The sequence below is a fragment of the Boleophthalmus pectinirostris genome, unplaced genomic scaffold (genome assembly GCF_026225935.1).
Source record: "Boleophthalmus pectinirostris isolate CB_2022bp ecotype Guang Dong unplaced genomic scaffold, ASM2622593v1 HiC_scaffold_19, whole genome shotgun sequence".
NCBI lineage: Eukaryota > Metazoa > Chordata > Actinopteri > Gobiiformes > Gobiidae > Boleophthalmus > Boleophthalmus pectinirostris.
In genome coordinates, this window is record NW_026571140.1 from 34,841,863 (window position 1) to 34,855,160 (window position 13,298).

At 41.0% G+C, this 13,298-nt stretch overlaps 1 protein-coding gene across 1 annotated transcript in view; it reads right to left on the reverse strand.

The window, feature by feature from the left end:
- bnc1 (basonuclin 1) overlaps positions 1 to 6,047 on the reverse strand; it is a 49,880-nt gene extending 43,833 nt beyond the window's left edge. The window contains exon 1 of the mRNA XM_055154637.1: positions 5,820 to 6,047. Coding sequence (XP_055010612.1) covers positions 5,820 to 5,828 — 9 coding nt within the window. The 5' untranslated portion in view covers positions 5,829 to 6,047. The remainder of the gene's footprint in view (positions 1 to 5,819) is intronic.
- Between the last annotated feature and the right edge of the window lie 7,251 nt (positions 6,048 to 13,298).

Consider the following 13,298-nt stretch of genomic DNA (forward strand, 5'->3'; position numbering starts at 1 on the left):
AATCTGTCCTGCTCAAACCAGACAAAGTTTTACCGGAACACATCAAGCGACTGCGCTCAAATCTGTTTTCAAGTGATTTTTCATTTAATTTTTATTCATTTTAACATTTAAAAGATGCACTGGTGGAGCATCCGTCACGTGCTTTTATTCATGGAGATGTTTTTGTTTTGTCTGGAATGTTCCGCAGTATGAAACTAAACCTTTTTATCTTCATGGAGACCAAACCAGACCAAGTTACAGGTCAGATCTGTGGAGAGGCGACGCTGCTCAGAGTCAGAACTCCTGTTTTTCTAGGTATTTTTGAGCTACACAGTGCATCTTTTTTTTTTTTTTTTTGTTTCTTTGACAAAAAATGAAAACAAGAAAAAATCAGAAACAAAACCCTCCCATCAGTAAGTCCAAAAAAGCTTTCAAGTGATTTTAATTTTACATTTATACCAAATTATTTACATTAAATAGTATCTTCTTTGGTTTGGCTTTGTTTGGTTTGTTGTGGCTTTTTGTTGTGTTGTGGCGTTTGTATTTGTTGCAGCGTTTGCATTAAAATAGAGTCCCGCTGTTCCTTCTGTTGTGGCTTTTTTTGGTTTGCGTTTGCATTTGTGTTGTGGCGTTTGTATTTGTTCCAGCGTTTGCGTTTGTTATGAGCCCTCCCGGCTTCCGTAGAAACCCGAGCTTGTCCACAATCTCCTCACATCGACTCATTTACAAATCCTCTGCTTCTGTTTCAGACGAGCAGCTTTACAAATACAACTAGAGCCGAGTATCATTTAGAAGTTGATGATACACACCTCGATACACAGGCCACGATACGATACATATCTCGACACAGTGCACTTACGATTCAATACGATATATTTCAAAATGATTCGATAAGGCTTAATCATGTCTGTGATGCTAAAAGTCTTTGTTAAACCACTTCTTGTCCAAAGTTCATATGAAACACAAACAATTTAATCATCGAAACAGTGAAAACATCAAATGTGTCGCATAAATAAGTTTCCTTCCTCTAAACGAGCAACAAACTGTAGCGCTGTAACAAAATTATTAACTTAAATATACCAAAAAACGCTCTTGCCGATATATCGCTACAGCAGCCCACGATATCAACACCGTATCATCACATTACGCAATACGATATATCGATAAAAACTGTATTAGAGTCTTATAATTATCACTAAATTAGAAGTTTACTTATCACAACAAACAGAACAAAACAGATTTAACAATTTCAGTAGCTTTTCCATTGACGATCTCGTGTCATTTTGTCTTCTAGTCTACAAAAGTTTGGGTAGTTGTCTTCATAATATACAGTCGTTTACTAGGATGTATATATATTTTTAGTTTTTTGTGTGTTTTATGTTCTACTTTTCACCTTCAGTGCCAAGATGCATTATGTTAAAGACACATGTTCGAAATAAAACAGAAGAAAACAGAGAAAGGAGAAAGAATTGCTTTTTGCTTCCTAGTTTCGATTCTGATAAAGTACGAGAATAAATAAAACGTAATAATAAATGAAATGTGCACTATGTAATGTTATGTTTCATCTAGTCACGTTAAGATGACTTGAATTAAGTAAGTTTGATCACGATTTGAGTCAATTTCACTTGACAAGTAAAATTATCTGCCAGCGGAATGAGACTTTTAGTACTTAAAATATGAAAAACAACAACTTTTTGAGTTAAAATAAGAAACAAAATCGAATGTTGCTTGAATTAAGACAAACGCACTTATTTCGTTGGCGGATAATTTAACTTGTCGAGTTGAATCGACTCAAAAACAAATAAAACGTTCTTAATTTAAGCCATTTTAACTTACATAGATATTGATTTTTTCCAGTGTGGCGTTAAATTTGACGAGGCTGCTGCTCAAACCGACGATGTTTCAAGGTATTTTTGAGCAAAAAGGGACAAAAAATAACGCTCTAAGCACGGAGGATTACTGGGAAAGCAACAGCATCTCCACGGAGACACGCGAAAGTTCCACAGTGCATCTTTAAATGAACGTACTGTCAAAAGTAACGATTTACTGGAACGGTTTGCATTGTTTCGTGTTGTCAAAACGGACCAAGGACCGTCGAAATAAAGATAAACTGAACTGAAAATAACACAAATAGGCTCTAACTTGTGTATTACGTTAAATTCTAACTTATATCTTACGTTAAATCGCAAAAGTCGAGTCAAAACCGTGCTCAAATTCAGCGTTTGTGGGGTAGAAGTTAAGGATGGGACAGAGCTGGTTTAAGGAGGGAAAGAAGAGAGAGATCAGACGAAGGGTATAAGGAGGGAGGAGGAGGAGGGGTAGAAGCAGGAGGAGGAAGAAGAGCAGGAGGAGGAGGAGGAGGAGGAGGGTGGGGTGGACCGGCTCAAGGCCAAGGGGCTCCTGGGGCAAAAGTCTCTGGTGAGGGAGACATGATGAAGCTAATGAAGCCGGCAGAAGAAGTGGGCCTAAAAAAAACTGGATAAAACTGACACTGAAACAACGCAGGAAAATCAAACTCTTACTCACATTTAAAATATTTGTGCTTCCACTTATAATTTCTATGCTTTAATTCACTTAAATAAAAAAAGAAACGTAAATATAAGTCGGGTTATTAAGGCCAATAAAAGTGTAGTTAAAAAATAAATTAGAAGAAGTAAAAATATCCAGACTAAAACTTTTTAAATCCAAATGTTGAGCTTTTGACATTAAAATATCTTCTATTTCTAAATGCATGTGTGTGTGTGTGTGACAAACTGAACTTAAAATACCAAAGAAATTAAATCAAAATAGATAAAAATATTTGAATTTTAGGACTGAAGTCACGTTGAGGCCGTATACGAGAAGTCAGGTCCGTGCCAAGGCCCAACACTGTAAACATTTGTTTTTTCTAGCCGTGTTTTGATTCTATAACTTATAATAAAAAAATTTAAAAAATCACAAAAAATAAATAAAATAAAATAAATAAATTAAACAAATAATAATAATGCGGAAATATTTGCCACTAAATAAAACATTTAAAATAATAATAATAATAATAATAACAATAATAATAATAATACAGAAATATTTGCCACTAAATAAAACATAATAATAATAATAATAATAATAATAATGCCAAAATATTTGCCACTAAATAAAACATAAAAAAATAATAATACAGAAATATTTGCCACTAAATATTTTTTATAATAATAATAATAATAATAATAATAATAATAATAATAATAATAATAATAATGAATATAAATGAATTTCTTAAGACTTGCTCATCTTTTTCTCTTTTCTACTTTTCTACACACACGCACACACACATTTATACACACACCGTCAGTGATGTGTGTGTGTGTAAATGTGTGTGTGTGTGTGTGTGTAAATGTGTGTGTGTGTGCGTTTATTTTTGTAATTGACACCGTTTGATGAGGTCATGGGGCTTTTACTTTGAGCACAAAACCACACAGGGGACGACCACAAGAGGGCGCTGTTCCTAATTCTAACACTGGAGTTATTTTACTGAAAGCACAGATTTCAGTGTTCAGTGTTTTTTTTGAGCTGCAAGTTTAGAATTTTTGCGCTTCTTTCGACGTCAGCTGAATGAAAATAATTGTGAAAATATGTTGAAGAATAATTACGTTTTCAGACATTTTTTGTCTTGTGTCAAAATTTCACCAAAATGCAAGATTCTCAGTTTCTCAATCTGTGAATTTTCAAATATTTTTTTTAACTTTACAGATTTATGGAGAGTTATTTTATTTACATTTAGTACAGAATAAAAATCCACAATCTATAAAATTTACGTGTGACCTTTGGCTTTATGAATAAAAGTTTGATCACTTTTCGCAATTTCAAATATTCGTTTCTTTCAGTATTTTGTCGCTGCGTTTGGACCAGAGTATTTTACGATTACGATTACGATTTTCAACACTTTTTTGGGTTAAACTAACAAAAAATAGAGCTAAAAGTGTTCAGCGATTTCACATTTTGGTCCATCGTCTTTAAATCGTCAAAAGAAAGGAAGATAGAACGAAAACCAGCTGAAGATTCACACATTTAAAAATATTTATCTGCTGAAATTCGCGTAGAAAAATCAACACTGAAAACTGTAAGAAAATGAAGAAAACCTTTTAAATTCTCATTCATTAAAGTGGGAATGTTTTCGAGACGGGTTACGTTTGTGTGGGAAATTTTGAGTGAAATTTCAAAAGCGAAATTTGTAAATCGAAATTCGAAATTGCTTCACGTGTGGGGCACTCAAAGCAAACAGTTTAGAAACAAAAAATGAAATATAATTAAAGCAATGATTCGATTCTGCTCCATCTGTACACACATTTTACACATTTACAACAACAACGCAATAAAACTGAAAAATCCTGATTAAAAATGATGGAAACAATGTAAGACACACAAAAAAAAACACACACAAGCTCGTGCAAAAAGCCAAAACGGATCTTAATATTGAAATTTAAACGTTATGTAGACAAAAAGCAAAAGTAAAACAAAGCAAGAAGTGTAAACGTGCAAATACGACGAGTAAAAAATACCCGATTTTGCAAACGTGTTGTGAAATTTTTCGGACGTTAATTTTGACATTTGAAATCCGCGTTTGGTAAGTGCAGGTTTATCTCCGGATTACCTTATCAAGATCGAGATAGTTTTGTCAAGAAGTCGAGTTTAGCTGTTACTTAATCTGACAGACGACAGATAAAACTCAAGCTATAACGACAAAAAACATAAAAAGTTACAAGCAACACGCAATTTACACACACGCAAAACATGGAAATAAACACAGGCCTGTATCTCTTTTTATTTATGTGCACGTTGTTTCATACACACTTACGTTTTCATAAAGAATCACTTGAAAACGACAAGATTTTTTTTGTAGAAATCACAGTTTTGGTGCTAAACGTGAATCTGAATCTGTATCTAATATCGAAATTCGCAATTTGTTAACTAAACTAAACGTCATATTATGTTTTTTTGTGGTGTTATTTAAAAGTGGAAAGCGTCTTGCAGTTTTTATCATTTTAAATTTTGTATTTTTAGATGCAAAAATGTGTGAAAGTTGCAACTACTGAAGCAAAAAATGTTAAATTGTGCTCTTTGAGATTTTAGGTTTTGCAGATTAAATATAAAAATGATCCTTATTTCACTATTTGATAAACAAAAATAAGAAATGAAAAGAGCTGAGTTATGTTTTCAGTGTTGTTTTATATTTTAGTTAAAGTATTTTTTAATTCTGTTGAAATAAAACTTTGCAACACTGAGAGAATTCTGTTATTTTTATGCAAAATATTCAAGATCTTATGAAAATTTGAATTCGTATAGATGTGAAATCTCTTTTTTTCCCCTCATATTTATAAGAGGGAATATGATAAAAATGTAGAAATTATTTTTAATCTGAAATCTCTGCTTCCTCTCAGCTGTTGCTAGGGAGTAAAATATTATAATTCTGTAAAAAGCCTGCTCACGTTTACGAGACAAACGATCGAATTTCAATTAACAATTTTCGATTTTTCCTTGCAGAGGTGTGAGATAAAACTAAAAACTGTTACAAAACGCAAACAAAGACAAAATTGATCGTTAAAAAAGACAAAACAGACTTGTTCGAGTGCATCGATGTGATTTAAAACGAAAACCCAACGCAACTTTTTTCTGCAAATCTCAAAACTTGAAACAAAAAAAATGTGACCAAGTCTTAACACTTCAAGTCCCAAGTCGAGAATGCACCGACACCTTTTCTAAAAAAAAAAACATCCAAAAAAATCAAGCGTGCTTCTCGAAAATCTTTGAAAATCTTGAAAATAATTGCAAAACGAAAGGTAAATGGACTTAAATAAACTTACCTCAGCCATTGTCACTAGTGGGACGTTTCCAGGGAGACTACGGAGTTTGCCATTCCTCGCAAGTTCCTACAAAACAGCGAACTCTGCTCCTCTGCTCTTCTCCTCTTCTCCTACCGCAGAACGGGCATCAGGGCAAAAACGCAGGTAGTACAAGGAGAAAAAGTAGCAGTAGTAGCAGTAGTAGTAGCAGTAGTAGTAGTAGTAGTAGTAGTAGCAGTAGTAGTGTCTCCCTCCGTGTTGGTGTGTGTCTGAAGTGCTGGACTTGTGAGCGAGTCGGGGAGAGGAATGAGAGATCCTCCCACTCGGAGCACCTCAGGATCTGCCTCTGCCCCCTCCTCCCTCCTCTCCTCTCCTCTCCTCTCCTCTTCTCTCCTACGGCTCCTGTCCTGTGTCCTAGTCCCTTTCCGCTCTTTCCTAGATCCTCCGTCCTAGCTCCTGAGCCCGTTTCTCCTCTCTCCTGCGGCTCCTGTCCTGTCCTAAGTCTCCTCTTCTCCTACAGCCCTGTCCTTGTCCTAGCTCCTTCCTCTCTCTCCTACGCCTGTCCTATCCCTATTTCTTTCTCCTCTCTCCTAGCTCCTGTCCTCCTCTTCCTTCATGTCCTGTGTCTAGCTCCTTTCTCCTCTTCCTACGTCCTGTCCTATCTCCTATTTCCTTTCTCCTCTCTCCTGCAGCTCCTGTCTGTGTCTTCTCTCTACAGTCTTCCTGTGTCCTAGCTCCTTTCTCCTTTTTCCTGTAGCTCCTGTCCTGTGTCCTAGCTCCTCCTCCTCTCCTCGTCCTACCTGTCCTCTCTCTCCTACCGCTCCTGTCCTGTTCTTCTCTCTACAGTGTCCTGTCTCCTAGCTCTTCCTCCTCTCTTCCTACAGCCCCTGTCCTATCTCCTATCTCTTTCTCCCTCTCTCCTACAGCCCTGTCCTATCTCCTAGCTCCTTTCCTCTCTCCTATTTCCTCTGTCCTAGCTCCTGTCCTGTGTCTTCTCTCCTTTCTCTTTTCTCCTATAGCTCCCATCGTGTCTCCTTGCTCCTTCCTTCTCTGTCCTAGCTCCTGTCCTCTGTCTTCTCTCCTACAGCTCCTGTCCTGTGTCCTAGCTCCTTTCTCCTCTCTCCTAGCTCCTCTGTCCTAGCTCCTGTCCTGTGTCCTAGTTTCCTTCCTTTTCTCTCCTACAGCTCCTGTCCTCTCTCCTAGCTCCTTTTCCCCCTCTTTCCTAGCTCCTCTGTCCTAGCTCCTGTCCTGTGTTCCTAGCTCTTCTTCCTCTGTCCCTCCTGTCCTGTCTCTTCTCCTCTCTCCTACAGCCTGTCCTTCTCTCCTAGTCTTCTGTGTCCTTCCTCCCACAGTCATGTCCTGTGTCCTAGCTCCTTCTTGTCCTTCCTGTCCTGTCCTTCCTCCTCTCTCCTACAGCTCCTCTCCTATTTCCTCTCCTCTCTCCCGTCCTGTGTCCTAGCCTCCTTTTCTTCCTGCAGCCCCTGTCCTGTCCTAGCTCTTCCTCCTCTCTCCTGCGGCTCCTGTCCTAGTCTCTCTTCACAGTTCAGTCCTCCTAGCTCCTTCTCCTCTTTCCTACGGTTCCTCCTATCTCCTATTTCCTTTCTCCTCTCTCCTGCAGCTCCTGTCCTGTCCCAGCTCCTTCCGCTCTCTCCTACAGCCCCTCTATCTCCTATTTCCTTTCTCCTCTCTCCTAGCTCCTTGTCCTAGCTCCTGTCTGTGTCCTAGTTCCTCCTTTTCTCTCCTACAGCTCCTGTCCTCTCCTAGCTCCTTTCCCCTCTTTCCTAGCTCCTCTGTCCTAGCTCCTGTCCTGTGTCCTATCCTGTCCTGTCTGTCTCCTCTCTCCTACAGATCTCCTCTCTCTACATCTAATGTCTGTCTCCTAGCTCCTTCCTCCTCTCTCCTGCGGCTCCGTCCTAGCCTCCTTCCACAGTTCATGTCCTGTGTCCTAGCTCCTTCTCCTCTTTCCTACGTTCCTGTCCTATCTCCTATTTCCTTTCTCCTCTCTCCTGCGGCTCCTGTCCTGGTCTAGCTCCTCCCCTCTCTCTGCGCTCCTGTCCTAAGTCTCTCTTCCACAGTCATGTCCTGTGTCCTAGCTCTTTCTCCTCTTTCCTCCGGTTCGTCCTACTCTATTTCCTCCCTCTCTCCTGTCCTTCCTCTCCTCCTCTCGTCCTATCTCCTATTTCCTTTCTCCTCTCTCCTCTGTCCTAGCTCCTGTCCTGTTCCTAGTTCCTCCTTCTCTCCTACAGCTCATCCTATCTCCTAGCTCCTTTCCCCTCTTTCCAGTCCTCTGTCCTACTCCTGTCCTGTGTCCTAGCTCCTTCTTCCTCCCTCTCCTGTCCACAGATCCTGTCCTCTCTCTACATCTAATCTCCTCCTAGCTCCTCCTCCTCTCTCCTGCCTCCTGTCCTATCTCTCTTCCACAGTTCATGTTGTCCTAGCTCCTTTCTCCTACGTCCTGTCCTATCTCCTTTCTCCTCTCTCTGCTCCTGTCCTAGCTTCTCTCCTGCGGCTCCTTCCTAAGTCCTCTCTTCCCAGTTCAGTCCTGTCCTAGCTCCTTTCTCCTCTTTCCTACGGTTCCTGTCCTATCTCCTATTTCCTTTCTCCTCTCTCCTGCAGCTCCTGTCCTGTGTCCTAGCTCCTTCCTCCTCTCTCCTACAGCCCCTGTCCTATCTCCTATTCCTTTCTCCTCTCTCTCTGTCCTAGCTCCTGTCCTGTGTCCTAGTTCTTCCTTTTCTCTCCTACAGCTCCTTCTATCTCCTAGCTCCTTCCCCTCTTTCCTAGCTCCTCTGTCCTAGCTCCTGTCCTGTGTCCTAGCTCCTTCTTCCTCTGTCCTAGCTCCTGTCCTGTCTCCTGTCTCCTCTCTCCTACAGATCCTGTCCTCTCTCCTACATCTAATGTCCTGTCTCCTAGCTCCTTCCTCCTCTCTCCTGCGGCTCCTGTCCTAAGTCCTCTCTTCCACAGTTCATGTCCTGTGTCCTAGCTCCTTTCTCCTCTTTCCTACGGTTCCTGTCCTATCTCCTATTTCCTTTCTCCTCTCTCCTGCAGCTCCTGTCCTGTGTCCTAGCTCCTTCCTCCTCTCTCCTACAGCCCCTGTCCTATCTCCTATTTCCTTTCTCCTCTCTCCTAGCTCCTGTCCTGTGTCTTCTCTTCTACAGTTCATGTCCTGTGTCCTAGCTCCTTTCTCCTTTTTCCTGTAGCTCCTGCCCTGTGTCCTAGCTCCTTCCTCCTCTCACCTAGCTCCTCTGTCCTCGCTCCTGTCCTGTGTCCTAGCCCGTTTCTCCTCTCTCCTACCGCTCCTGTCCTGTGTCTTCTCTTCTACAGCTCCTGTCCTGTCTCCTAGCTCCTTCCTCCTCTCTCCTACAGCCCCTGTCCTATCTCCTTTCTCCTCTCTCCTAGCTCCTGTCCTGTGTCTTCTCTCCTACAGTTCATGTCCAGTGTCCTAGCTCCTTTCTCCTCTCTCCTACAGCTCCTGTCCTATCTCCTAGCTCCTTTCTCCTCTCTCCTACAGCTCCTGTCCTATCTCCTAGCTCCTTTCTCCTCTCTCCTACAGCTCCTGTCTGTGTCCTAGCTCCTTTCTCCTCTCTCCAGCTCCTCTGTCCTAGCTCCTGTCCTGTGTCCTAGTTCCTTCCTTTTTCTCCTACAGCTCCTGTCCTATCTCCTAGCTCCTTTCCCCTCTTTCCTAGCTCCTCTGTCCTAGCTCCTGTCCTGTGTCCTAGCTCCTTCTTCCTCTGTCCTAGCTCCTGTCCTGTCTCCTGTCTCCTCTCTCCTACAGATCCTGTCCTCTCTCCTACATCTAATGTCCTGTCTCCTAGCTCCTTCCTCCTCTCGCCTAGCTCCTCTGTCCTAGCTCCTGTCTTGTGTCCTAGCCCCTTTCTCCTCTCTCCTACAGCTCCTGTCCTAAGTCCTCTCTCCTACAGGTCCTATCCTGTCTCCTAGCTCATTTCCCCTCTCTCCTAGCTCCTCTGTCCTAGCTTCTGTCCTGTGTCTTCTCTCCTACAACTCCTGTCCTATGTCCTGTCTCCTAGCTCCTTTCTCTTCTCGCCTACAGCTCCTGTCCTGTGTTCTAGCTCCTTGTTCCTCTTTCCTAGCTCCTCTGTCCTAGCTCCTGTCCTGTGTCTTCTCTCCTACAACTCCTGTCCTGTGTCCTAGCTCCTTCCTCCTCTCTCCTAGATCATCTGTCCTAGATCATCTCTCCTATAGCTTGTGTCCTGTGTCCTATCTCCTTTCTCTTAAGTCCTCTCTCCTAGACGGTGTCCTGATTCTTCTGTCCTAGATTATTGCTCCTGTACGTCCTGTCCCGTCTCTCAGCTCCTGTCTCCTCTGTCCTAACTCTCCTATCTCCTTTCTCTTCTGTCCTAGCTCCTGTCCTGTCTCCTAGATCCTTTCTCCTAGCTGCTCTATCCTGTGTCCTCTGTCCAAGCTCCTCTCTCCTAGGTCTTGTCCCCTTGATCCTGTCTACTAGGTCCTGTCTCCTAGGTGTTGTCCTAGCTTCTCTCTCCTAACTCCTGTCTCCTTTGTCCTACATCCTGTCTCCTAGTTGCTCTCCTTGTCACCTAAGTCTTGTCTCCTAGATCCTGTCCTGTCTCTTCTGTCCTAACTCCTACCTCCTAGCTCCTGTCTCCTAGTTTCTCCTCTCTCCTTGCTCCCGTAAATGTATTTACATAAATACATCTGATTTTAGTTTGTTTTTTGTTTGTGTTTTTTTGTTTTGCATCCGTAATTTGCATGAACACTAATGATTTTTTTCTTGTGAGACTTCCCATACGTAATTCGGATTTTACTTATTGAAAACGAACTTTGAACCATGCATTTTTATACGTACATTTTTTTCTGTATAACTTATTGAATGTCGAAAAATCATTGAAGTATTTCTCGTCCATGTGCTGTGAACTCCACTTTGATAATTTTGATTTTTAATCCTGCTCTGACAGCGGCAGAATTCACATATTTGAAAGAATTCACATATTTCACATTTAAAAACTCAAATATTATTCTGGTCATAATTGGAACAGTGCAGAAACGGACGGTCCAACACAAATGGTTTTCATCGTGAAGGATCGATATTAATACCAGCTCTGATCTGGACTCGAATTGGATTATTGTTTTTTTTTTTTTTTTTTTTTTTTGGCTGGAATAAAAATTTTAAAAAGTCTCAAGATCTATAGATATGTTTTATAGAAATATTTCTCTCTTCCATTTTTTTTTCTCTCTCTTCCCCTCTATTTCTTTAATTATGCTTTCTCCCTTTGTCTCTTCTCTCACTCTTTCTCTTTCTCTCATCCCTCCATATTTGTCTTTCCTCTCTTCCTTTCTCTCCTCTTTGTCACCCTCTGTTTCTTTCTCTTTTTTACTCTTCTCTCTCTTTCTATCTCTTAAAATAATATTAAAGATACATGATAAAAGTCAAAGTCCTCTTCTCTCTCTTTTTCTCTATGCCATTTCTCTCTCTCGCTCTCTTTCTGCTCCTCTCATTCCCTCCTTTCTTTCTCTCTTTCTCTCCTGCACACATGTGGTTTGTAGGTGTGTTTTTCCACCTCTCCCTCACTCTCTCTCTTCCTCGCCTCTCCCTTACTTTCCTCACGCTCTCCCCCTCTCTTATCTCTCTCCCTCTTTCACCACATTTCTCTTTTCCTCTCGCTCTAACATTCTCCCTCTCCACTCCTTTTTCCCCTCTCCTGCGCACATGTGGTTTGTAGGTGTGTTTTTCCACCCCTCTCTCTTTCTCTCTCTCTTTTCTCTTCTTTCTTTCTCTCTCTCTCTGTGTGTCCCGTATGTGTGGGCTCTGGGTGTCACGGGCCAGTCCCCTCACAGCTGGCTGGACGAGGCCATGACACCCATCTTTCACAGAGATCTGATCAAAAAGACGACACCCCTCCTCCCTCTCTCCCTCCTTCTCTCTATCCCCTCCTCCCTCTCTCTCTCTCTCCCTCCCTCTCCGTCTCTCTCTTCTCCCCTGTGTACCAGACTAATGCCCCTGAATCGATGTTTGGTTTAAGAAAGCATGGGATTCCCTCATAATGACCTCCTCCAGGGCTGAGTCCACACTGTTGGGGTTTGTTGTATGTTTGTCTAATGTCCTTTTTCACAATCTCTACACGAGGGATGTAACAATAACCGAAATATCGCGATATCGTATCGTCAGAGTTCTCACAATAATATCGTGGATCATCACAATATATCGAATTACAAGTCTCTTTGCTTAAATTTATAGTTATGGTGCAGCAATAGTTAAAAAAAAAAAAGACAGAGAACTACATAGACCATGATCCTTTGCTCCATTTCAGTGCAGATTACAAGAAGAAATAACAGTTCTAAGCACTTTTAAGTCTTTGGATTACGTCTTGTCAAGGCATTTTAAAAAGAAAAAGTAGAATATTCACAGTTTTGTTTGTAAGCCTCTGCAAAATATCGCAATAAATATCGGACCATGAGATGTATATCGTGAAAATATCGTACCAAGAGATTTGGATATTGTTACATCTCTAATCGTGAGCCTCCCCACCATATCGTGAGCTTTCCCACGATATCGCAATAAATATCGTACCGTGAGGTTCATACCGTGTCAAAATCGTATCATGAGACTTGGATATCGTATCATGAGACTTGGATATCGTGAGACTTGGATATTGTACCGTGAGACTTAGATATCGTATCGTGACTCTTGGATATCGTATCGTGAGACTTGGATATCGTATCGTGAGACTTGGATATCGTATCATGAGACTTGGATATTGTACCGTGAAACTTAGATATCGTATCGTGACTCTTGGATATCGTATCGTGAGACTTGGATATCGTATCGTGAGACTTGGATATCGTATCATGAGACTTGGATATCGTATCGTGAGACTTGGATTATCGTATTTGAGACTTGGATTTCATGTTGTTAGATGTAGATATCATATCAGGAGACTTGGATATCGTATCGTGAAACTTGGATATCGTATCGTGAGACTTGGATATCGTATCGTGAGACTTGGATATCGTACTGTGAGACTTAGATATCGTATCGTGATGCTTCGATATCGTATCATGAGACTTGGATATCGTATCGTGAGACTTGGATATCGTATCTGAGACTTTGATATCGTATCGTGAGACTTGGATATCGTGAGATCTTGGATATCGTATCGTGAGACTTGGATATCGTATCGTGAAACTTGGATATCGTATCGTGAGAACTTGGATATCGTATCGTGAGACTTTGATATCGTATCGTGAGACTTGGATATCGTGAGACCTGGATATTGTACTGTGAGACTTAGATATCGTATCGTGACTCTTCGATATTGTATCGTGAGACTTGGATATCGTATCGTGAGACTTGGATATCGTTAACATCCCTAATCTATAACCATTTTCCAGTAAATCCACAGAGGTTAAAAAATAAATAAATAGAATTCTCCCGTATTATGGATAATTCTGTTTTGTTAAATACTCCTTACAGGTTCTATCTATATTACGCAAAACTGACTCTTGTGAGCTTTAAGCCACGTTAGA